The 26600-nt window shown below is 48.4% G+C and overlaps 1 protein-coding gene across 4 annotated transcripts; it reads left to right on the top strand.

Moving 5' to 3' along the window:
• On the top strand, window positions 1-25959 carry MIX23 (mitochondrial matrix import factor 23). 4 transcript variants are annotated; one of them, XR_012897002.2, is made up of 6 exons: window positions 8423-8598; window positions 11941-12066; window positions 15377-15523; window positions 21094-21153; window positions 24445-24606; window positions 25665-25959. XR_012897002.2 is itself a non-coding variant. In XM_089772037.1 (5 exons), the coding sequence occupies exons 1-5, from the start codon at window positions 107-109 to the stop codon at window positions 21451-21453; spliced, it is 489 nt and encodes a 162-aa protein (XP_089628163.1). In that variant the 5' UTR covers window positions 1-106; the 3' UTR covers window positions 21454-24410. The 4 variants fall into 4 exon arrangements, 3 of the variants coding, with proteins under 3 accessions (XP_089628163.1, XP_089628162.1, XP_075760502.2); XM_089772037.1 differs by lacking the exons at window positions 8423-8598; window positions 24445-24606; window positions 25665-25959 and adding exons at window positions 1-157; window positions 21349-24410; XM_089772036.1 differs by lacking the exons at window positions 24445-24606; window positions 25665-25959 and adding an exon at window positions 21349-24410 and having other exon boundaries at window positions 8361-8598.
• The last annotated feature ends 641 nt before the right edge of the window (window positions 25960-26600 follow it).

Raw genomic sequence — 26600 nt, forward strand, 5'->3', positions numbered from 1 at the left:
GAAGCCCGGCCCGGGGCGCTCCAGCCAATCCCCTCGGACGCTGCCGGCGGCTCCTCCCCCCGCTGCCCGCGGATTGGCCGGCGTCGGGCTCCGCGGCCTCTCCAATATGGCGGCGCCCAGCGCAGCCCGCACTTGCGAGGACTTTGCCGAGTTCCAGGTACCGGCGGGGCCCCTCTGGCGCCGGGCGCTGCGCCCGCGGGCAGCAGGGCCGGGGGCGGCGGGAGCGAACCTGCCCCAGCCGGGGGGTCACGGGAGCGGGCGGGAGCGGCCGGCTGTGCCCCACGCGGAGCCGGGGTCAAAGGGCCTCGCCCCGGCGCGGGCCCCAGGGGGCCCTGACTGACAGCGGGGCGCGAGTTCCCTCCCCCGCGCAGGGGGGGACAAGGCAGGCGAGCGCCCCTCTCCCCAACCCGGAGCGTGGGCGCCAAGGTGCCCCCCAGCCCCCGCCTACAGCCAGACAGGAGCAGGGCGCGTTTCTCGGGGGAGACGAGTGTCCGGGCGGCGGGGGGGTCTAGGAGCAGGGCCAGACGGAGCCATTCCGGCGCACCGGGCAGTTTAATTGCACCCCGGGTTGGGGGAGGGCACATGCGCGGCCCCGCACCTGCGCTGGTGCATGGGGAGGTCATGCGCAGCTGGCGGCGGCAGGACGCACGTGCCCGGCCCAGCTACCACCGCTGGCGCGCCACCTGGGGCAGGCTGAGCCTGGCCATGCATGGCCCCGCAGCCGCAGGGGGAAGGGCGCTGCTGGCTGGTGCTGCGGGGGTTAACGCGGCCTCCGCCCCAGGTGGCCACTGCAGGGTGGCTGCTGGCAGTTGCTGCAGCGTGACCCTTACAGCTGCCATCAGACACCCCCCCCATAGGTTGGTGTCCTCGGCAGCTGCCCGGCTAGCCCATGCCTTAATCCGGCCCTGTCTAGGAGTCTTCCTGTGTGTGTGTGTGTCAGGGGATTCCCGGGTAGTGACAGTTGCACTGGGAGTGGGAGGCGCTAAGGAAAGAGCATGAGGCAGCAGAGTCTCAGTTGAAGTCATGCGTGGGGCATTGTCCGCGCTTACTTCTCCTAGTGTAGTTGCAATTTATGCCTGCAAAAAGGTTGCTTTGCTAGTGTAGCTTATATGAGTCTAGTGGTTCCCAACTTCTTAATATTGTGACCAGCAAACCCATTCACACACTTTTGGTGGACTGATAATATTTTATTTGCATATTTATAATGCAAATAGTGAATATGCAAATATTGTTACATGTCCACAAACCCACTCACCCATTGACCCCGTCTTGTCACTGCGCATCCCTCTATCTCCAATCCCAGGACCTTCTGACGCCAGCAAGCCAGCACTGGTACAGGTTGCGCCTCCCAAAACCGGGACTCTCTCATCTGGCAACACCCATGGTTCGGCAGAACCACAGCTGTTCCTGAACAAGAAAGCCCCGGGGCAGGAGGGCCAGCAGCAACCCAGCTTGGACCAGGGCAGCTCAGTCAGGGCCATGTGCCACCCAGCAGCAGTGCTGGTGCCATGTGCTGGCAGTGGGGCTGAGACAGCAGCTCTGGCAGAGGGTCTGGAACAGCCTTGTCACCTGGCTGGCAAAAGGGCTGAAGGCGCTGGCAGCGAGGAAGGGTGGCAGGTGGAAGATGACGGGACCTTCCATGGTCTGGCAAATTCCCTCATCCAGGCCCGCCCTGGTCCCGAGGGTGCTGGACCAGGGATGTCCAACTATACTCCGCGTGTCTGTATTAGTAAACCTTCCAAACCCATCATCTGATATCCCCTATATCCCACTAACCCCATTACCTCACAAGTCTGTCTTGTCAAGCCTGTCACCCCGGTTCACACCCCCTGCTGCCAACTTCCTTTTGCCAACCAGCTCTATCTTACCTGGAGCCCATCCTGCATCCAATCTCATTACCAACCTTGGTGCGCTGTATCCCGGTGACCCCTAACTTAAATTGACAACCTACCATTTCCCTGACTCCTGCCCCACCACTCCCAGATCCTGCCATCCATTCCCTGTGCTCCAGGATCCTGCCCAACTACCTCCAGTGCCACTTACTCCACAACTGTCTGTTGTGCAAAACCCTGATCCAGCCCCACTGACCCTGCCCGTTCTATAAGCCCCCGATCCTGCTCAGACACCCTCAGATCTGCTGCCTCCTGAGACAGAAGCATGAACTGTGCCGCTCCTGGCTCCATAACCACTGGCCCATTGCAACCCGCCCCCTCTTGCCCTTTGACCTCTAACCCCTGCCCTCCCTCAGCCCCAGCCCTACCCTCTTAACCTCTAGCCCCAACCCAGCCCCTTCCTCCCCAGTGCCTAACACCCTTTGACCCCCCACCACCCCTGTACCTATTGACCTTTTAACCTCTGACCCCTACAGTCCATTACAGCACCCTCTTGCCCCATGACCCCACCATGCCCTCACCAAACACCCCTTTAACCTCATCTCACCCTCGCTGTCCCCAAGGAGAGGCTGCCCCCTCTAGGGAACGTGGCCTGGGAAGCAACCTGTGCAGTCAGGGGGAGTGGATGTTGGTGGTGCGGACGCTTCCTCCTATGTGTCCCCTCCCTCCCCAAGCATGTCTTGTGCCCTCATGGGCAGAGTTGCGTGGGGCGGAAGTGCAGAGCCCTGGCTGGGCTGCCATCTTACTAGGGAGGAAGGCACCTCCTGCTTTACCTCTTCCTGCTGCCGCCTCAGCTCCAGCACCGCTGCCAGGCAAAATCAGCCACCATGGCTGCCAAGGTGAAGCCAGCTGCTGTGTGATAGCTCAGGGGGCTGGGGTGAGCCTGGCCCCCAGATCTGCTGTGAACAGCTGGCTTGATCTCCAGCAGCCAGTGGTTGGGAACTGCTGTGCCAGTGCACTAAGCAAACAAGCAGTGCTGGCTAAAACATTTTTTTCTGGTGTAAAGCATCTCTGTTAGCGGTTTTGCTGCTCTGGAAATGTTGCTAACCTCACCCCTCTTGGCCAGCTAATCAATTTTACGATCCAGCAAAACTCTTAAATGTAGACTCTTATAAGTAGACAGGATCTAAGCAAAGTTGAGCAGTCCTCAGAAGATATGGACACTATATTGTTTCATGTATCCCTGTAGTTGAAGCCCTGTTGGTTCCAAGGTATTGGAGAGATGAAGTCTTTTATTGGTCCAACTTTTGTTTGGTAACAGAGACAAGCTTTTGAGCCACACACAGCTCTAGGACCTGAAGATATTGGAAGTAATATATTTTGTAATCATAATCATAGAGCTGGAAGAGATCTCAGGAGGTCATCAAGTCCAGCCCTCTGCCCAAGGCAGGACCAATCCCAACTAAATCAACCCAGCCAAGGCTTTGTCAAGCTGAGATTTAAAAACTTCTAGGGATGGAGATTCCTCCACCTCCCTAGATAACCCATTCCAGTGCTTCACCACCCTCCTAGGGAAATAGTTTTTCCTAATATCCAACTTAGACCACCCCCAGTGTAACTTGAGACCATTGCTCCTTGTTCTGCCATCAGTCACTACTGTGAGCAGCCTTTCTCCATCCTCTTTGGAACCTTCCTTCAGGAAGTTGAAGGCTGCTTTCAAATCCCCCCTCACTCTTCACTTCTGCAGACTAAACAGACCCAAGTCCCTCAGTCTCTCCTCATAGGTCATGTGCTCCAAGCCCCCTAATCATTTTGGTTGCCCTAAGCTGGACCCTCTCCAATGCCTCCACATCCTTTCTATAGTGGGGGGCCCAAAACTGGACACAATACTCCAGATGTGGCCTCACCAGACCTGAATAAAGGGGAATCACTTCTCTAGATCTGCTGACAATGCTCCTCCTAATGCAACCTAATATGCCATTAGCCTTCTTGGCTACAAGGGCACATTGTTGACTCATATCCAGCTTCTCATCCACTGTAACCCCCAGGTCCTTTTCTGCAGAACTGCTACTTAGCCATTTGGTCCCCAGCCTGTACCAATGTTTGGGATTCTTCCATCCCAAGTGCAGGACTCTACACTTGTCCTTGTTGAACCTCATCAGATTTCTTTTGTCCCAATCCTCTAATCTGTCTAGATCACTCTGGACCCTATCCCTGCCCTCCAGCGTATCTACCTCTCCCCCTAGCTTAGTGTCTTCTGCAAACTTGCTGAGGGTGCAATCCATCCCCTCATCCAGGTCATTAATAAAGATATTGAACAAAACTGGCCCTAGAATCAATGTTTGGGGCACTCCGCTAGAAACCGACCGCCAACCTGACATTGCGGTATTGATCACTACCCGCTGGGCCTGACATTCTAGCCAGCTTTCTATCCACCTTACAGGCCATTTATCCAATCCATAGTCCCTTCACTTGCTGGCAAGAATATTGTGGTAGACCGTATCAAAAGCTTTGCTAACATAAGAACATAAGAACGGCCGTACTGGGTCAGACCAAAGGTCCATCTGCCGACTGTGGCCAATACCAGGTGCCCCAGAAAGGGTGGACCGAAGACAATGATCAAGCGATTTGTCTCCTGCCATCCTTCTCCATTCTCTGACAAACAGAGGCCAGGGACACCATGTCTATCCCCTGGCTAATACCCCTTTATGGTATATCACATCCACTGACTTCCTCATATCCACAAAGTCAGTTACCTCATCATAGAAGCTAATCAGATTGGTCAGGCACAGCTTGCGCTCGGTGAATCCATGTTAACTATTCCTGATCACTTTCCCCTCTTCAAAGTGCTTCAGAATGGATCACTTGAGGATCCCCCTCCATGATTTTTCCAGGGACTGAGGTAAGGCTGACACATCTGTAGTTTCCTGGATCATCCTCCTTCCCTTTCTTAAAGATGGGCACTACATTTGCCTTTTCCAATCATCTGGGATCTTTCCTGATCTCCACGAGTTTTCAAAGATAATGGCCAAATGCTCTGCAATGACATTTGCCAACTCCCTCAGTACCCTCGGATGCATTAATTTGGACCCATGGATTTATGTACGTTTAGCTTTTTTTAAATAGTTCCTAACTTTTTCTTTCCCCACCAAGGGCTGCCTACTTTCTTCCCCTACTGTGTTGCCTAGTGCATGTGTCTGGGAGCTGACCTTGTCCGTGAAGATAGAGGCAAAGAAAGCGTCGAGTACTTCAGCTTTTCCCACATCATGTGTCACTAGGTTTCCTCCCTCATCCAGTAAGGGCCCCACACCCTCTCTGATCACCCTCTTATTGATAACATGCCTTTCTTGTTACCCTTCACATCCCTTGCTAGCTGCAATTCCAATTGCACTTTCACCTTCCTGATAACTCTCCTGCATTCTTGAGCAATATATTTATACTCTTCCCTAGTCATCTGTCCAAGTTTCCACTTCTTGTAAGCTTCCTTTTTGTGTTTAAGCTCACAAAGGATTTCCCCGGTAAGCCAATCTGGTTGCCTCCCATATTTGTTTTTCTTACTGCGCATCAGGATGGCTTCTTCCTATGCCTTCAATAAAGCTTCTTTAAAATACTGCCAGCTCTCCTGGACTTCTTTCCCCTTCATGTTAGCATCCTAGGGAATCCTGCCCATCAGTACTCTGAGGGAGTCAAAGTCTGCTCTTCTGAAGTCCAGGGTGTATATTTTGCTAATCTGCTTTCTTCCTGTGATCAGGATCCTGAAATCTACTATCTCATGATCACTGCTTCTCAGGTTGTCACCCACCTCTATTTCCCCTACTAGTTCCTCCCTGTTTGTGAGCAGCAGGTCAAGCTGCCTGTGTCCCCTAATCAGTTTCTTCAGCACTTTTACCAAGAAGTTATCCCCAGCATTCTCCAAAAATGTCCTGGATTGTCTGTGTCCTGCTGTATTGGTCTCCCAACAGATGTCAGGGTGATTAAAGTCCCCCATCAGAACCAGGGCCTGTGATCTGGAAGTTTCTCTCAGTTGTCTGAAGAAAGCCTCGTCTACTTCATCCACCTGATCCGATGGACTATAGCAGACACAAACCACAACACCAACTAGGGAAGTGGTGGAATCTCCATCCTTAGAGGTTTTTAAGACTTGGCTTGACAAAGCCCTGGCTGGTTTGATTTAGTTGGGATTGGCCCTGCCTTGGGCAGGGGGCTGAACTTGATGACCTCCTGAGGTCTCTGCCAGCTCTATGGATACGTTTAGACTACATGGCTCCGTCGATGGAGCCATGTAAAATAGTTTACTCAGCATAGTCAAAGAAGCGGGGATTTAAATAATCTCCATTTAATAAAAATGGCTGCTGGGCTGTGCCGACGATCAGCTGATCCGGCACAGCGCAGCAGTCTAGGTACGGCGTGGTCGACAAGGGAAGCCTTTGTTGACCGCTTCGGTAAACCTCGGCATACCGGAGCGGTCAACAAAGGCTTCCCTTGTCGACCGTGCCATATCTAGACTGCTGCGCTATGCTGGATCAGCTGATCGTCGGCACAGTGTGGCAGCCATTTTTATTGTAATAAAGCAGGGATTAATTAAATCCCTGCTTCTTTGACTGTGCCAAGTAAACTATTTTATATGGCTCCATCAACGGAGCCATGCAATCTAGACATACCCTATGATTCTATAACACCCCTGTTGCTTCCATCTCTAAACTTAACCCATAGACTCTCAACAGGCTTTTCTCCCTCTATAAACTGGAGCTCCGAGCAGTCGTACTGCTCTCTTACATACAGTCAAGTAACAGAGGGGTAGCCGTGTTAGTCTGAATCTGCAAAAGCGGTGAGGAGTCCTGTGGCACCTTATAGACTAACTGAAGTGTAGGAGCATAAGCTTTCGTGGGCAAAGACCCACTTCGTCAGATGCATGTCATTATCAAAGAGGCTGACAAAGGAGGTGCTGTTGTCATCGTGAACAGGCCTGACTACCTAAAGGAGGCTGCCAGACAACTCTCCAATACCAAATTCTACAGTCCTCTTTCCTCAGATCCCACTAAGGAATACACTAAGAAACTGTACCATCTGCTCAGGACACTCCCTACACAAGCACAGGAACAAATTGACACACCCTTAGAGCCCCGACCAGGGTTGTTCTATCTATTACCCAAGATCCACAAACCTGGAAATCCCAGACGCCCCATCATCTCGGGCATTGGCACTCTCACTGAAGGACTGTCTGGCTATGTGGACTCTCTGCTGAGACCCTACGCCACCAGCACTCCCAGTTACCTCTGTGACACTACGGATTTCCTGAGAAAACTACAATGCATAGGTGATCTTCCAGAAAACACCATCCTAGCCACCATGGATGTAGAGGCTCTCTACACAAACATCCCACACATGCATCTGACGAAGTGGGTCTTTGCCCACGAATGCTTATGCTCCTACACTTCAGTTAGTCTATAAGGTGCCACAGGACTCCTCGCCGCTCTTACATACAGTGCAACTCCTCCTCCTTTTTTCCCTCGCCTGTTCTTGCTGAACAGTTTATTCCCTTCTGCGGCAGTGCTCCAGTCATGCGAGTCATCTCACCAAGTCTCCGTGATTCCAATCAAATCATTGTTCTTTGACTGGGCCAGGGCTTCTAATTCTTCTTGTTTGTTACCCAGGCTTCTTGCATTGGTATACAAACACCTTAGATAACCAGTTGATCACCCTGCCTTCTCCATTAGAGTTAGGGGTCCTCCTTCGTTGCTCGCTCCTCCTTGTGTTTCTTCCTGGTATCTGACTTCCTCACTCTACATCAGGGCTTTGGTCACCGTCCCCCAACAAACCTAGTTTAAAGTCCTCCTCGCTAGGTTTGCAAGCCTGCCCACGAAGATGCTCTTTCCTCTCTTCGTTAGGTAGATCCCATCTCTTCCTAACAAGCCTTGTGCTCGGAACAGAGTCCCATGGTTAAAGAAACCAAAGCCCTCTCTGCGACACCACCTGCGCAACCACTCATTTACTTCCTCAATTCATCGACCCCTACCCAGACCTTTTCCTTCAACAGGGAGGGTGGATGAGAACACTTGCGCTTCAAATTTCTTGATCCTTCTTCCCAGCGCTACGTAATCCGCAGTGACCCGCTCAAGGTCATTCTTGGCTGTATTGTTAGTTCCCACATGAAGAAGCAGGAAGGGGTAGCAATCCAAAGGTTTGATCAGTTTTGGAAGAGTCTTGGTCACATCCTGAATTCAAGCTCCCGGTAAGCAGCACACTGCTCGAGATTCCAGGTCTGGATGGCAGATGGATGACTCAGTCCTTCTTAGGAGGGAGTCCCTGACCACCACTCATCTTTGTCTTTTGGGGGTGGTGGTCGTGGAACCCCCATCCTTAGGACGCATCCCATGCTTTCCAGTGGATGGTGTTCCCTTCTGATTTCTTCCTGAGAGGTCTCTGCCAAAGCATTCTCCACCACAGTGCCATGGAGAAAGCCTGAAAGCGGTTACTTACCTCTACAGGAACCCGAGTTGGCTGCCTTCTCCTAGAGGTCACATGCTGCCAGTTCTCTTCCTTGTCTTGTACTGCCCTCACTGGCTCTTCAGCCTGCTGTGCCTGCAGGATTAAATGCTGCCTTCTGTGAAGAAAGTCTTCATCCTCTCTGATGGGACGTAGGGTTGATACTTGGGCCTCAAGTCCTCTAACTTTTTCTTCCAAAATGATGACCAGCTTGCACTTAGTGCAGATGAAATCCCTTCTATCTTCTGGGAGGAAGACAAACACGGCACATGCTGTGCAGGTAACAACAGCAGATCTATCGCTATCCATACCTGCCTTCCTTCTGAGAGATTCTTGAGATGTTTTTAAATGCCTCCTGAGCTCCTCTGGGGCATTTCCCAGGCAGACTTGCTTGTTGGCTGCTGCCTTGTTCGCTGCTCTCTGCGTTCGCTCTGACTGCCTTTTGTATAAGGCTGAGGCTAGGCCCAGCTCAAAGCCTTGCCTCTGATGCAGTCAACTCCTGAAGGATCACCTGAGCTCAGGAAGTATTGATTATACTTTAATGTAAAGGTTTTTAAGAATGGCGAGTGTCCCTCGCCCCCTTCCCAACTCCCTGTTTGCAACCCTTGTTCGCAAAGCTGCTTGGTCGCTGACTCACCCATCTTGTCTCTCTAATGTGATGCTTCATTTAACTCCTGTTCAATTGACATAGCACCCAAAGGCCGAGATTAATTGTTCCCTTTCTGATGCTTGCTGTTCATTGACAGATAGTTAGTTGTTTATCTGGCTTTATGTTTTTATATCCCTTGCTAAATAACATGCGTGGTTTGGCATTCATGTTCGCATGCCTGAAACTAGAATTTGTATGCAGGCTATTTATAGTTTTTAGCAAAATATTCAGAATTCCCCCATTCCATGTCAATGGATATAAATGGATATTTGAGAAGTTAAATGTAACCCAATTTTTAGATTTCATGTGATGGCAGGTATCATAGAAGTGCACTAATGCAGTAGTATTACAGGGAAGAATTAAGTCAACTTTGTATCTAAGGGTATGTCTACACTACAAAGTTAATTCGAACTAACGGACGTTAGTTCGAATTAACTTTCATAGGCACTACACTAGCGCTCCGCTAGTTCGAACTTAATTCGAACTAGCAAAACCTCATTTTACGAGGATTAAGCCTAGTTCGAACTAGCTAGTTCGAATTAAGGGCTGTGTACACCCTTAATTCGAACTAGTGGGAGACTAGCCCTCCTCAGGTTTCCCTGGTGGCCACTCTGGCCAACACCAGGGAAACTCGTCTGCCCCCCTCCCGGCCCCGGACCCCTTAAAGGGGCACGGGCTGGCTACGGTGCCCATGCCAGGTGCAAGCCTGCCAGCACCCAGCCAGCAGACCCTGCACCTGGCACGGATCGAGCCACCCACCCGATGCCCCCCAGTCCTCACCCTCTTCCCGGGACCAGGCTGGCGGCTCCCGGGAGCTTGCCTGGGACCGCAAGAGGCGGGCACCCGCCTGGGCTAGTGCAGACATCGTGGACCTCGTCCACGATCTCCGCACTATGCACAGGAAAGTGGCCAGCTAGGGCAGGAGAGCTGCCAGCCTGGCCACCCAGGAGCAGGTGTGAATGAAAATCAAGGGGGTCCACTGAGACCCTGAGCTTACAATGGCCGTCCTGGGTCAGACCAAAGGTCCATCTAGCCCAGTAGCCTGTCTGCTGACAGTGGCCAACCCTAGGGACCCTGGAGGGGATGGACCGAAGACAGTGACCAAGCCATTTGTCTCGTGCCATCCCTCTCCATCCTTCCACAAACCTTGGGCAGGGACACCACTCCTACCCCCTGGCTAATACCACTCCATGGACCCAACCTCCATGACTTGATCTCACTTCCCTTTAAACTCTGTTCCAGTTCTAGCCTTCACAGGCAGCAAGGAGTTCCACAGGTTGACTCTTTGCTTTGTGAAGAACAACTTTCTGTTACTAGTTTGAAGCCTGCTACCCATTCCTTTCCTTTGGTGTCCTCTAGTCTTCTTTATGGGAACTAATGAAGAACTTTTCTGTATGCACCCGCTCCACCCCACTCCTGCTTTTAGAGACCTCTATCCTGTCCCCCCTCCGTCTCCTCTTTTCTACGCTGAAAAGTCCCAGTCTCTTTAGCCTCTCTTCATATGGGACCTGTTCCCAACCCCTGATCATTTTAGTTGCCCTCCCCTCTCCCAGCCTCTCTCTTCCCCTCTCCCACCTCCTTTTCCCAGTCTCCCCCAGTTTTGTTCAATAAAGACAGATTCCATTTTGGAAGACACGTTATCTTTATTTTGTACATCAAGAAGAGGGGCTAGGGAAGGGTAAGTGGAAGGAGGTGAGGGAAGAATGGGGCACGAGCCCCCGATGGAGAGGACTGGGCTGGCTCTGCGGGCTTCTGGGGGTGGAAGCTCTCCTGCAGCCCCCCAATTGCCCCCTCTCCCCAGATGGCAGCCTGCGGCAAGTGCAGCTGGTCTGATGGCTGAGTGGTGTGATGTGCCCAGTGTGGGTAGTCCGGGCAATCCAAGCCAGGACTGCTTTGCAAGCGGGGCACCCCTGAGAACTGTCTGTCCGGGGTGGGGGTCGGGACCCTTTAAGCGCAGCCCTCGGGTAGCCTGAGACAGCATCTCCACGCTCTAAGTCCTCCTCTGATGCCGTGCCGGCACTGCTTCCAGCCATCCTTAAGTCCGGTTCAGGGACCACTTAATGTGGACATGCTAGTTCGAATTAGCAAAACGCTGATTTGAACTAGTTTTTTAGTCTGGATCCGTTAGTTCAAATTAGCTTAGTTCGAATTAACTAATTCGAACTAAGTTAGTTCGAATTAACGTTGTAGTGTAGACATACCCTAATATTGCTGAAATACACCAGCCACCTTGAGTTGCCTCGGGGGGTATGTCTAGACTGCATCCCTCTGTCAGCAGAGGGATGCAGATTAGGCAGGTTGACATTGCAAATGAGGCAGGGATTTAAATATCCCTTGCCTAATTTGCAAAAGTGGCCGCCACGTTATGCCTTATGCCTCCTGGAAGGAGGTTTAGAGGATCTGTTGAAAAAGGCTTTTTCTCGACAGATCCCCCTCTAGACTGCTGCTTTTTGCCGACAAAGTGCTGAGTCTGCAAAACGCGGTGGCCATTTTTATGCAAATTAAGCATGGAATATTTAAATCCCTGCCTCATTTGCAATGTCGACCTGCCTAATCTGCATCCCTCTGCCGACATAGAGATGCAGTCTAGACATAGCCAGGGATAGCACAATAGTTGATTCTGGAAAGATGAGGCTCTGTTGAAACCAGCTGAAAGCACCTCCCTGGCGTACTCACTGAGGGAAAGAGGGTCTTATGCAAGCTACCTGGAGAGCAGGGGAGTGGAACGCAGTAGCTTAGAGAACAAAGTGGAAATACTCAGAGGCTGTGGCCCAGATTTGGAACAATATTCACCCACAAAAAAATTCAGCAAACACTGTTTCATGGATGGCAAATTTCGGGTTTTTGGTTGGTTGGTTTTTTTCTATATTCTCCAGACAATACAGCTATTACAACAAAAAATGCTTAATTGAACGGTTTCTCTAAATTCCCTCTCATTCAGGTATAAACAAGGGTTTTTATTTTTATATTCAGGAATTGCTCAGGGTGATGCGGACAATTGATGACAGAATAGTTCATGAATTAAACACTACGCTTCCAACAGCTTCCTTTGTAGGGAAAGTTGATGCAAGCCAAACCTGTAAAGAGCTCTACCAGTCTGTAAGTTTATCTGTTCTCTTATGGTCTTTTTCTCCCAATACCTGATGCTTCATTAAATATAGTGTCCAGAAAACAATCTCACCCATTCCTCGGCTGGTTACAAATTGCTGGCACAGTAAATAGTCCAATATACATCCACAACTGACCCCCTTAATTTTCTTTATGTAGCCACTCCTCATGCATATACAGGCAGTCCCCGGGTTACGTACAAGATAGGGACTGTAGGTTTGTTCTTAAGTTGAATCTGTATGTAAGTTGGAACTGGCGTCCAGATTCAGCCGCTGCTGAAACTGACCGCCAGTTCTGACTTACATACAGATTCAACTTAAGAACCCCAAGTCAGCTGCTGCTGAAACTGATCAGCGGCTGATTCCAGGAAGCCCGGGGCAGAGCAACTCTGCCTTGGGCTTCCTGTAGTCAGCGCTGGTCAGTTTCAGCAGCGGCTGACTTGGGGACACCTGGGGCAGAGCAGCTGGGGTGCTGCTGGGTTGCTCCAGTAGCGTCGCTCCTCGGTGCTACTGGACCAACCCAGCAGCACCCCAGCTGCTCTGCCCCAGGCGTCCTGATTCAGCCGCTGCTGAAACTGACCAGTAGCGGCTGAATCAGGACGCCTAGGGCAGAGCAGCTGGGGTGCTGCCGGATTGGTCCAGTAGTGCCCAGAGCGGCGCTGTGGGACCAACCGGCAGCGCCCCAGCTGCTCTGCCCCAGGGTCCACAACAAAAGCCTGGTCTGCTTGGGGGGGGGAGGGGCACACTAGCTGCGCCCCCCTCCCCCCCCCAGCATACCAGGGGTACCGGGAGCAAAGCTGCAGCCATGGCGCGGTCCCGCGCCTCTGAGGCTTTGCCAGCGCAAAGCCTCAGAAGCGCAGGAACCCGCCGCTGCTGCGGCTTTGCTCCCAGTGCCCCTGGTCTGCTGGACATGGTCCCCAGCAGACCAGGGGCACCGGGAGCAGCTTTTCTCGCCCCGGAGGTCGAGATGGCGGGACCGCTGCCTGCGAGCTCCGGGTCGAGAGAGCCCCGTTCGTAAGTGCGGATCCGACATAAGTCGGATCCGTGTAAGTCGGGGACTGCCTGTATAGCTATTTTACAACAAATGCCATATGCAGAATTCCTCTTGCTGCACAGTAGCATGCCTGCAGGAAATACTGTGGATCTTATCAGGTTCTCATCCATGACCTGTCTAAATACCAAGCCTAATACATTTCTGCAGTACTTTCAAAACAATCTATAAAGCTAAGGTACAGATACTACTTGCTAAATTAATTTACTTGGTATTCTGAGCAACACTGCTTACCAGGATGTAGATTAAAGAGTCAAAACTGATTCTAATGGGAGCATAGACAGTGGATTCTAAAGATAATAGGAGCCACCAGACATGAAACTTTTATGTCATAGAAACTCTTCCCTGGAGCTGTTGATCCTATAAAATGGTAGGATGTGGGTGGGAATATAGTCTTGTACACAAGTGCTTACTTTGTGCTATATACAAGCAGTACCACTAGCACATCAGAGAAGATTTTACTATGCTGATGGGAGAGCTTTTGCTGCCAGAGTTGTTAATCCACCTCCCTGAGAGGAAGTAGCTAGGTCAATAAAAGAAGCTCTGCCTTAGATACAGAGCTGTCTGTACTGGGGGTTAGGTCGGTATAACTGTGTTGCTCAGAAGCATGGATTTTTTTACACCTTGATTGACATAACCAATGTAAGTTTATAGCATAGATCTGACTTAAGGAAACAACAGAGCAGTGGGGTGTGCCCCTATCAGAGGCAGCAAGGGGCGGGAGCTGGAGCTGGGGGGAGCCGGTTTAAAAGCTGGTTCTCCCCCCAGCACCATCTCCATGGAAGGTAGAGGGGTAGCAGGGACCATGTGCGAGCAGGGAATCAGCTGATTCCCAGCTCGTGCCCAGTCCCAGACGCTGTGCCTCTGCTGATTCCTGGCTTGTGCCGGGTCTGCCCCACTGTGCTTTAGCCTTTTAAATGGATTAAGAGTCTTTAAGTGCAGGAGCTGCAGCGGGGTTAGCTCCTGGCCCAGGAGCTAACCCCACTGCGGCTCTGCCTTTTAAATGCGTAAAGAGCCTGTCAGCTCTTAATACATTTAAAAGCTCTTAATACATTTAAAGCATAGCGGGGGGGACCCAGCACGACCCGGAACAGCTGATTCCCAGCTTGTGCTGGGTTTCCCCACTGCACACCAGCCTTTTAAAAGGCTAAAGCGCAGCAGGAGTGACCCAGCATGAGCTGGGATTCAGCTGTCCCAGCTCACACTGGATCCCTCCTACTGCAGTTTAGCCTTTTAAATGTATTAAGAGCTGACAAGCTCTTTATACATTTAAAAGCAGAGCCACAGTGGGATTAGCTCCTGGGCCAGGAGCTAACCCTGCTGCCGTTCTCCTGCTTACTGACTAATCGATTAGTTGATTAAACCAAATTTAACATCCCTAGTGTTGATGAGAAGCAGCTTTGGGAAAGGTGTGACCTGTCACCTTAGTGTAATGGTGTAGTAGCTCACCTGTATCTTGTCTTGCCCTCAATTTACTTGATTTCAGTTTCTTCCTGTAGTTATATTATTGCAATTCAGTTTCTCCACCCTCCTTACAATATTTTATTTCCAATTCTGTGCAGCTGCCAGTTTGTGGAGAGTGAACTCCACTTCTGAGAGAGGGAATGGTTATTCTCTTCTTGTGGTCTAGGGAAATGGTGACCTGTCCCATAAACAGAAGTACAGAAGAGCAGTTGTGGCAAGATTGCTAGACTAACAAGGAGAGCTGCTATTGCAGCTGCACTGCAAAACTAAACACAGCCTGTTTTTTAACCTGTTTGGCTATGTCTACACTGGCATGATTTTGCGCAAGAACTTTTGCGGAAGAGTTCTTGTGCAAAAACTCTTCCAGAAGAGTGTCTACACTGGCATGTGCCTTTGCGCAAGAGATGTGCTTTTTCGCAAGAGCATTCGTGCCAGTGTAGACGTGCTCTTGCGCAAGAAAGCTCTAATGGCCATTTTAATCATAGGGCTTTCTTGCTCAAGAAATTCATGTTGACTGTCTACACTGGCCTCTTGCACAAGATCAGTTTATTCCTGAGTGGGAGCGTCAGAGTTGTGGCACAAGAAGCCCTGATTTCATACATTAGAACGTCAGTGTACTTGCACAAGAACTCATGGCCAGTGTAGACAGGCAGCAAGTTTTGGTGCAAAAGCGGTTGCTTTTGCGCAAGATCACACCAATATAGACACAACATTTTTGTAATGTATAGGTTGTTTCTTCCAACAGGCAATTGAATGAGTTAATCTGACTCTCTTCTTCTCCAATTAGTTGATGGAGGCTCATGCCAGCAGAGAGAAAATAATCAAAAGCTGTATTGCTCAGACTTCAAATGTAGTAAAAACTCTCCGAGAAGAGAGGGAGAAGGCCCAGGATGACATAGTATTATTAAAGCATCTGAGGCAGGAGCAGACAAAGGTGAGTGGTGACACTTCCTGGAATTCATTCAGGGATAAAGAGGGTTGGTGTCTCAGCTAACTTACTATTTTCATTGTGAAGATCTGTCAGCCCGTCCTGAATTCTAGCTCATACAACTCAAGTCTGGCTACTTGTTGAGTTGGTTGGCAAGAGGACAGCCTTCAGTCCACGAGATGAAAACTGTCCACACTTTTAATCTATAATTTGTTGCGACAACATACAAAATAAACAGTTTACTCACCAAATCGTAGAGTAGGGTCTTAACCAAATAACATCCATTTACATACAGTGAATGTTCCTTGTTTAAAAAAAGAAGAGAAGCAAATCTTTGTTAAAGGTATCCTGGCAGGACCTCATACCTTTTCAAAGCTTGTGCCTGCTGAAAAGTAACATCTTGGAAAATAAACAAAATGCAAACACTAGTATATAGGGCAATGCACAGTTTAGTTAACATTTCCTAGAATCTTAAGTCTGCCTTCTCTGATGTCTGACACAAGGAGTGCTTCAGGGAGATGGCCCTACCAACCCCTTGCCCTTGTGAATGAGAGCTTAAACTGTTGTCTCCAGTGAGGTTGGCCAACCTATGTCTGGGTTGCTGTGTCAATGGTGCTCAAGAGTACAGGTCTGAACTGGAGTACTGATATCGGGCTTTGTATAAACACTGAGAAAGTGGCAGTTTTTATTAGACCAGGTAAAGTAATGTTATATTCCTATTGCTATCCCCTTAGGGGCACAGTTGAGGTGCTGTGTGGTATGGATAACATTACTCTAACTATGCAATTTATTTTCTAATGTACTCGCACATCAGTTTGCAGGGTCTGAGGCACTGCAAGGCAATTCTAACTCCCCCTTTATCAAGCTTGTATGAATAGTCCTTGTTTTTAGAAGAGGTAGGTGGTGGCAGGGTATGATGGGAGGGCTTTGGGGTCACACATCACTGCCCTTCTGGTACCAACAGTGCCTTCCTCCAATCCCCTCTTGCAATCAGTAGCATTGGAGGGGCCATAGAGTGGAGAAAAGTTTACTTATCAGCTGTGAGGGAGCACGTATACCAGCTTGAAGGTAGCCTAGGAGAAGGGAAGGCGACCTCCCGAGTCCCTACCCCGTGTCAGAGCCTAGCATGTCGGGGAATGGGTTTTCATACCTATGTATGGCATACAAAGCTTGCAGAGGAGAGAAGTGCCTTATTGATGTCAATGGGCATTCTCTTCCCCACTTGCCCCATCTCAGTGCCATGTGCCTGTGACCTGCACAGAGCATGCCCCTCTCCGTTCCCTACTCCATTTTCTGTACAGTGCGCTTGTGGCATGCACCGAGTGTACGTGTGAGTTCCTTAGGCAAGCTGGGTCTGTTGTTCCTTGCGCTGCTCAGCAGGAGGTCATTGAGCCTTGTTTGGCCCAGAACTGATTTATCTTAGCCAGGACTCGTAGGGTGCGTCTACAAAGCACCCTAAACTTGAAACAAGATAAGCAATTTTTCAAATCTATTTTGAAATAACTTATTTTGCCCCTCTGACTTAAAAGAAATTCCAAGTGTCCTGAATACTGGTCCTTGAGCACTTCAGTCCCTCTGACTTTTTGAATTAATTCCTTTAATGGCTCTTTAGGAAAAAAAAAATCCTAATAGCCATCCTCATTTTGATTATCCTTCCACTTTCGTGAAACTGACCCGTTTTGTGAACACTCAATCCAGGATTATTTGGTATGACCAGCTCTTGTATAATGTCCTCACTGTAGTTCCCTCTAGGGTGTGTGCCTGAGCAGCTGGGCATGAGGGAATGAAGGACTGCACACCTAATTAGTAGAGCCATGCAGCTGTGGCTTGTCTAGTTAGGTGCTTGAACCCTGGCGAGGACACACATGTAAGAAGAGATGGTGGCCTTGGCGGGCATAGGAAGTATGGAGTGAGGTGCAGAAGTGTGGGAATTTTGAATGTGCAGGGCTGCAGTGGCTGGAGAGAGATACGACTCTCCCCAGCTCCAGGACTGCACTGCTGGGTGGAGAGAGCCGGTATTGGGCATGCTTACCAGGTAACAGGTTAACACTTTACATCCCTAGTCTTAACTGTAGCTCCTTGAGATGATTTGCCTGTATGAATTCATACATCAGAAAATTCCCGCAATTTTCTAGCCTGCATCTTTTGTGGTTGTACATTTGTACTTATGGCCTTATGCTTGAAAGCAAATGAAAGAACAAATTTGTCACTCATTTCCCTCTGAAAAATTCTGCACAGCCTGAATGTTCCCTTAAAAACTCCGTGATCTTGTTTAGTTAAGGATTTAAAATAGGGCTGCCAAGCAATTATTTTAATTGTGCAATTAATTGAGATTAATTTTTTAATCGTGTGATTAGCCACAGTTTTAATCACTGCTAATAATAGAATACCATTTATTTAAATATGTTGGCTGTTTTCTGTGTTCAAATATATTGATTTTAGTTGTAACAGAATACAAAGTGTACCTTGTTCACTTAATTTTTGTTACTCATTTTTTATTACAGTGCAAATATTTGTATTTTTCAGCACTTAACAGAGATATCATTGTGCAATCTCTTTATCATGAAAGTTGAACTTTACAAATGTAGAATTATGTACAGAAAATCCCTGCCTTCAAAAATAAAACTTTAGTGCCTACAAGCCCACTAGGTCCTACTTCTAGTTCAGGCAATTGTAGAGACAGACAAGTTTGTTTACATTTACGGGAGATGAAGCTGCTCACTTCTTATTTGATATCACCTTAAAGCGAGAAAAGGTGTTCACGTGTGTGACGGACCCGGCCGTGTCTGGGCACAGCTGAGGGCGTCCGCTCAGGGCGAATTGCTCAAATCCGGGGCTCCTTACAGCCCCCAGACTGGTGACCTTTCCAAACCGGCCACAAACCAGTCCCACAGAGCGCTTCAGCAGCCTGCCTGAAGCCTCCCGAGCAAAACCCCTCCGACACCCCAGCAATATCTGTGCCCCAGATGGCCCCGGGCCTCATACACAGGTGGGGGGTCCTAACACCCAATCCCACCTACCCCGTACAAATTCTGTCTGGTTCCAAGAAACCAGCCACAGATCCCTGGTCAATTTACCCACAAATCACGCTGGGCCAATCCTTTAGAATCTAAATCTAAAGGTTTATTATCACAAGAAAGAAAAGCATGAGAGTAAGGTTGTTAAAGAATAGTATGTTACATGCACCGAATCTCCCAGTCCTCGATACAGGCTCTAGCAGAGATGTTACAGCTGCTGGTTTAAAAGTTCTTGTTGCACATCCCAGCATCAGGATGGGTTCACAGGTCTTCCAGGCTCTTCGACCCCTGCAATGCTGCCTCTGGGATGAAGTGCTGAGCTGAGAACAAAAATGGCATCGACCGCATGGCCTCTTTATACCTCCTTCCTGGCCTTTTCTAGTATGTAGCAGGTCACCTGGACAGAGGCCAATCTCTGTGTTTCCTGCTGGCTGCTCTCAGGTGACAGCCCCCATTCTTTAGGTGTGTCCATAGCCCATTGAGAGCCATTGTTCCACAGGGCCTCGGTAATTAGCATGTCCACAGGCTCGGCCCTGCCCAATGCTCAACCACATGCAGGGAAATCTTCAGTGTCCATACAAGTACATGCTAATAATTGCACACACAGACATTATACAAACACCAGAACAGCATACGTAGGATTATCAGATAATCAGCTTCTATTCAATACCTCACATGGCCCCCTCCTATACCATTTTTGGGGCCAACACCCCCACCTATGGGTGCATCAGTGATCTGGCTGCTCCCCTCAAGATCCAGCCACGTGACAACGTGGCACTATGCTAGCTGACATCACAATATATTTATGTACCAGATGTGCTAAAGATTCATATGCCCTTCTTGCTCCTTACAGGAATACCAGCTTTGCTGTCCCCAAGGGCCAGTGTACACACCAACTTCTTTGAGTCATAAGGTCACAGTACTGAGAAATTGATTATGAAAACAATCAAGTTTATTGTCAAAGCATTAAGAACTAATGGAAAGAGAAAGTTACATATAAAAGAATTCGTGCACATGTTTTAGGGTATGTCTAGACTTCAGGATTTTTTCGGGATATCAGAGGTATCCCAGAAAAACTCCACCATGTCCAGGGAATGCATTTGCTCCTCTTTTTGCGGAAGAGCAAACACATTCTTTCAGAAGCCTTGTCTTCCCTGTTCTAGGAGGAAGAAGGGATCTTCCAAAAGAGGGGGATTTTCCAAAATTTAGCCCAGTGTAGATGGGCCAAGTTTCAGAAAAGTCTCTTCTGAAAAAAAAATCAAAAAAAGGTGTAGTGTAGACCTAGCCTTAGTGATTAAACTTAACTTTAATGGTATAACCATCTGCCTAAAAGCCATCTTATCTTGCCTAAATGTCATTTGCAGTGCTTCCAATCAGGGCAGGTTGGGATTTCATTTTCATGAATGTAATCACACTAATTACTTCCTCAGGTGCAGGAAAAAGAACAATCTTTTTGCCTTCTCTTTGTATCCCCCAGAATTCATCCTTTGTCCCCGGAGTCAGGTTGACTCCCCCACCCCCAGGTTTTATTCCTAGGTGTGCTGATTTCTTATTGACTTACAGCCTCATGTGCACATTGTCTGTCTGAAAACAGGACTTCTGTTGTGTTGGTTTGCAGTGGGGATGTAAGCAAGCAGTCGACTACCGAAAAAGCCTAGGCTTAAAAGCCAGTTCCCCCCAGAACAGTCTCCATGTTGCCACCTGCCCCCACTTGCACTTCTACCCTGCGGGGGAGCAGGGGAGGCTGCCACGAAGTAGTCTCTGCCGACAGAGGGCCCAGGCTTGCTGCAGGCAGAGGCTGCTCCACATCCCGCGGCAGCAGCCCTTGTCCGCAGCAGCCAGGACTGGCCACAAACACAGTGCCGTGGGGGGGGTCCCTGGGGTTGCTTGCGCCAGGTCTGAGACCTACCCCCTGCTGTGGCTCTGCAGTTTAAATATAGTAGTAGCCAGGCTGCCCGCTTGCCCGCCCAGCTCTTACATTTAAGCTGCAGAGCTGCAGTGGAGGGGAGTAGCTCCTGGACCCAGTGCAAGCCAGGACTGAGGCTTCCTCCCTTATTGACTAATTGTATAGTCGACAGAATTGATATCGACTTACACGATTAGTTACTCGCTTCCTAACATCCCTAGTTTACAGTGCTCACTGTACCCATGAACTGAGAAGCACATAGTTGAATATGCAGCCTTGTTTGCCAACCTGACCTTGACTCAGACATTGTTAGGAACATACTGAAAATGTCTCTGTGTGTGTTTATAGGTAGTTTGGGGGTGTGTAGACACATACACAGTATTCATACATACACCTCACACTAATACTGAAGACCAATATGACCCCAGCTTTTATACCGAAGACATCACATGCATGTTTTAGAGGTAGGTACTTTGAAAGCAGTGTGCTAGGTGCAGTGTTTGTCAGGAGTGACTGTTAAAGAACAGTGATCTCTTTGCCAGTTGGCATTGAGGCCTTTTTAGGGTCACATTATGTGAATTGGCAAGCCTGGGTAGGCCTGTTGTTAATATCTGACTCTGAACGGTCTCTGTCTTCTCTCACCCTACTTGCAGCTGAAGCTGATGCAGTCTGAACTGAATGTGGAAGAAGTAGTAAACGACAGAAGCTGGAAGGTACAGAAGCAAATCATTGTTTTTTAAAGTCCATAATGTTATCTGTGGAAACTGACATGTAATCACAATGCAGAGATGTGAAACAAATGGAGGGGATGGATAGGCGATGCTGGGGAAAAATAAGATGGGCAGTTCTAGGGAACTGGTTTGACTCCCACACCTTCGCCTCCCCTCTCAGCAGTTATTGGCTTACAGATAAAGAACCCTTCCAATAAACTGCCAAGGAAAGATAAAAACTGGCTTAAAGGTGAATGTGAGAGAGAGAAGGGCTTCAAAGTACATCACCTGCACGTTTCCTAGTCCCATTCAGATTTGTAAGACTGAAGGTACGTCTACACTGCAAGCTTATTTCGGAAAAAGCTATTCTGGAAGAGATCTTCTGGGATAGCTTGTTTCAAAATAGAGCTTCCAAGCTACAGGGAAGCCTCAAATTTGGTCTGAGGCAGGCTCCCCTAATGTGGATGCGCTACCTCATTTTAGAGCCCCAGGAGGCTCTGGGGAGGAGCTATTTTGAAACAGCAGCAGTGGAGCATCTACACACGCCCTCTTCTGAAAGAGCTTTTTCGGAAGAAGTGTTGTTCTTCATGGAATGAAGTTTGCCAACATCAGAAAAAGCCCTCCATTATTTCAATTTTTCTTTCAAAATAACACAACTGCTGTATGGATGCTAGTATTGTTTTTCTGGAATTATGACCATTATTCCGCAAAAATGGTTCAGTGTAGACCCACCCTAGAAGTTAATGCTCTGTGTGTTTGGTGGTCTCTGATGTGAATTGGTATACTGCAGAGGAGCACTTGTGGAACAAACAGCACCACATTTGTCATTATTTGGCCTTCTTGTGGACCATCTTCATTGGAGACACCTACGAATGAGTTGGCTAAGAAGACTGAACTATCTCCTACCTCTGGAGGGAGCTTCTGCATATCAGGATGGAGGCTTTCTGGTGTAGCGAGGCACTGTGTAGGAGAGAAGTTCTGGTGCTTATATTATGCCAGTTTGGGAACAGTTCGTTCTTCAGTTTCCGGGGCTGTTAATCTAGCACAAAGATCAATTTAAAGCCCAAAAGAGAATCTTGGAACTCTTGAAAATGGGCAAGTAATAGAACTCCTGGTCATCTTGCCCTGAAATCCTCTTGTAGTTTCCAATAGCACAGAAAGCTTTCTTTGTCAAGTTATCCAGCCTCCTCCCTCATTCCAGTGTCCCCTGTGGAAAGGGGATATGTTCTCAAGGCAGCGAATACTGACATCAGGCCAGGCTGAATTATGATCTTTGCTCTGGTACTCTGGAGCCAAGTTCCTTACACCCTGTCTAAGTAAGCTCTGGCCAGAAACAACTATATCTCATTTTTAAATTCTGATGCTCTGAAGAGGTTAAAAAAAGGGCTGCACAGCACAAAATACATACAAAGGATATGGATTTCCTTATATTTGGTTCAGATGAGAGTAGAGAATAAGAAACTAGGACTCTAGGATTTTATTCCCACTGCTGCTGGTGGCTGGCTGTGTGACGGAGTAAATAGAATTTCTTTCTATGTTTATCTTTCTGGGACATCAAAGTAAAAAGCTTTGAACCCATTGATTGAATTAGAGACAGTTAGTCTATTATGCTGTTGTGCAGTGTTACAAATTGCTGCTTAATTGCCCAATTTTGTAAGCAGTGGTGCACCAGAACTGAAACTGTCATTTTAAATTTTGTAGAAAAGTACGCAGCCCTTATGACAGAAACGTAAACTTAAAAATGCAAACTAATGCTGACAAGTATTTTGCAAGATGGTTGCAAAATAAGGGGGTGGAGGGTTTGAAGTGAAATTGTTGTCACTTCAGAATATTTTTCAGAAGATTTTCATGCCTTTGGCTAAAAAACATGACCAAAATGGTCGTTGGATTTTTGTTTCCTACAAACCAGGCTCTTAGTAAATAGTAAGTAACCAGGCTCGTTTTTATACCATCTTTTTATTGACAACAGCTTTATTATTTAGAAAAAAATTGAATTTGTCATCTTCATTCAGAGTATTTCGAACAATTCTACCCAGTACGTTGAGTCTATCAGCCTGAAATAGTATCTTTGAGGGAGGCAGGAATTGTTCCCATTCGTATCAATGGGAAGTTAACTCTGAATCCAGTAGTAGACACTAGGGAGGTTAAAAATCATGTGTGAGGGTAACCGCTGCAAAACTCTCAGTGGTCTCACGGTTCCCCGTGCTGCGGGCTCTGCGTGTGAACCTAAGCTTTATACTGCAGGGCCCACAGCGAAGCCTCCCTGGTTGTGAGACCACCTGCCCCTGCCTGCTTGGCTCCTGGGGAAGAGGCTTTGCTGAGTGTGAAGGACACCGATAAGCATTGGCTTATCAGTGAGAAGCTTAGCCACTTACTTACACCTCCCTAGTAGATGCTAAGGGTGTAAAATCCCGTTTAATTAGTTAACTGGTTAAACATCATGTTTGACTGGTTGACTAATTGAACAGGGGCAGGCAGGCTGGACCGACACCCCCCCACACCCATACACACCGTGGGCAGGGGCTGCTCCCGCCTGGCTGCTTCTGGCCCTGTGGCAGGCTGCCAGGTCCCAGTCCATGCTGGTTATGACCCAACAGTCCCATGGGATGGAGTAGCCTTCCATGTGCAGCAGGCCGGGGGCAGTTCTGAGGGAACGGTTAACCATTGCCCAGTAAGCATCACGGTGTCAATGGGTAACTTGGAAGGTAGATGTAACTTAGCAGAAAAGGGGGTTGTTTTAGGGGAGTGCCTATGAATAGAGCTGAATCTGGTTTATATCACCCATCTAGCCAGTCGGCTAGATTCACAAAGAGACGTAGGTGCCTAGGTCCTAAATTTAAGTGCCACTCAAAACGTTTGCTAAGCTGCCACCTAACCCTGCAGTCAACTAAAAATTACTCAGAGCCTGCATTTCTGCCATTAGGTCCATCAGGGACTTGAAGTTCCTTCCTCTGGGCATGCACGCTGCTGCCTCAGTCTTGGTGCCCATGCGCGCCTCTCATGCTGAATCCCCAGCAGGATCCTCAAACCAAGTGAAACTAGGCAGTGCTCTGCCTGTCTTGCCTGCAGGGCACAGTCTGGTAGGTGTTCTCAGAGCACTCTGAACTTCATGCAAAATGGGAGGGGAGGAGAGACTCACCTTTGAGGCAGGAGACCCAGGTTCAAATCTCTTCTCAGGCAGAAGGGGGCTTGAACAAATCTTTTAAAGTAGAATCTGAACTGTGCACCTTGCAAACTGGCAATTGCTTACTGAGGTTGGGGACAGACTCTAAAGATTCCCCCTTCCCCTTCCAGTGCTAGGAGCTCAATCCAAAGAGCATGGGACTGTGGAAAGGGGCAAACTTTGAAACAGCCTTAAGTACCTCTATAGAGTACCTCTACCCCGGACCTTGTAATTGATGTTATGAATCGGTATGAAGCCTGCATTGCCGCTCTTGCCGTTTCAGAGCTTAAAAGGTAAGTGTTAAGGTCTGGTTATTACTTGAGAAATCTCCATGATAAACCTTATTATCGCAGGCAGAGGGATTGAGTGTGAATTGCTGCTGAGCCGATGTTCTGACTTGATTCTAAGAGATGCTCTTGCCATTATTCATACTTGTCCAAACACAAACTAGAATCAAAATAACTAAATCAGTGTAAATTCTTTTGTTATTTTGGTGCAGAAGAATGATTTCAGATTGAGTGTTCTAGTTCGAGTTCATTTAAATTGTTTTCTATAGTTGCTTAATCCCATGAGTTGTGATTTGTTAATTTATCCACAAGCCAGTTGTATTTAGTATGAGTCCTCCAATTAGGAGACAGGAAGGTCGTCTGAGGTTAGTGGTTGGATTTACCTGATTTTAGCCAAACATGTTGCTGAAGGTGGCTGCTGCAGGTGCCTGGAGTGCTAGTATGAGCACCTGAAGGATAGGTTGCTGTCAAGTAATTGAAATTGTTTTATCCCAAACCATTGCATTGATTGGAAACTGTATACAGTAGCTCTCCAAAGCTTGAACAGACTGGTATGTCATTTGCATTTCATCCTCCACTATAATGCTCCACCTCAGGTGTGCACCAGAGCATCTGTTGAGCAGCGCAGTGATGCAAGACAACAGATTAGCTCAGAAAGTAAAGACTAATTTGTATCCAGCTAAAATACTCAAGTGAATGGAGACTGATAGAACGTAGTACGCTCAGACACTGGGGCCAGTGCTTTTCTCCCCGTGAAACGTGCCACAGGGGAGTGACCGCAAATTGCTAGGGTCTTAATTTTGTTTCATCTAAAAATGAGCCCATCTAGTAATAGGCAGTCACTTGGCACCAGGCTGCAAGTGCTGGTTACCTGCCTGCCGGGAGTGTGAGTAGGCCAAGGAGCTCCGTGAGTGCCAGTGAGCATTAGGGCTGCAAGGCCAGCCATCAGTCCTAGTTTGAAAACTTGCACTGTCGAATGGGAGACTTGCCAGGCTGGTGCCAGCTTGTGTTGTGTTGAGGATGCTTATGACAAGGAGTGACTCCCTTGTATTTTGGTCTCTTAGGTTTTTAATGAGCGCTGCCGAATTCACTACAAACCTCCAAAGAGCCAGTGATGCAGGGGTGCTTCCGCTGACAGTGTTCTGCAATCATGAGAGCAAAGCTGAAGAGACATGGGACGAGCTCCGGGGGACCTTTCCAGAAGCGGGAGAAGCCAGTCTCCTTTTGTTTTCAGACTCACCTACTTAAAATCTCATGTTCAGCTGATTCTCCTAATTAAGAGAAACCGACTTCAATTTTGTACAAAATGTGAAAAACTAATACATTTGATAGCTATTAAAAATTTCAGATGGAATGGGACACTGCCACTTTCTTGCGTTCCTCCTCCTGCAGCAGCCCTAGAAGGGAAGTGGCAATAGAGAATTGCTCCGTCGGTCCTTGCACCATGAAGTCTTCCTGTATTACTGCTTTCATCTTGACCATAGGGGATTAATCTAATCTGCCCTTGGGTGTGAAACTGATGTGGTCAAAAAATATACACGTGATAGTTTGAGTGAGGTTAGTGGATATGAAAGTAGGAGGCTAAAGATTTTGTCTGGAACCAGTTACCATAGACGCTGGTGCCATAAGGTTATACGCAGACACAGCACTACCAGTACACTTCAGTCCTGCCTTGCAGCACCCTGTGTGCCCCAGCCGGTTTCTCTAATAGCTCCTGATCAGTTCTGGCACCCCTTTTGAGCAGTCACTGCTAAATGGAATCAACTGCACGATGGCCTTGTGGGGACAAGAATGAGACATCCAACCCTTTTTCACCTAGGACATTTTAACAGAGATCACTGATGAAAGTATTAATGTCAAACTAGTTTGAGAGCACAGTGCAGTAGGAGCCAGTGCATCTGTGGACTTTAAATGTGCTTATTTGTGGTCAATGTCAAATTGGCCATAGTGTATAGTACCAAAACTTTGCTTGGAAGATGAACATCCTTTCATTAGGGAAT

The sequence above is a fragment of the Pelodiscus sinensis genome, chromosome 1 (genome assembly GCF_052426305.1).
Source record: "Pelodiscus sinensis isolate ZL-2025 chromosome 1, ASM5242630v1, whole genome shotgun sequence".
NCBI classification, from domain to species: domain Eukaryota; kingdom Metazoa; phylum Chordata; order Testudines; family Trionychidae; genus Pelodiscus; species Pelodiscus sinensis.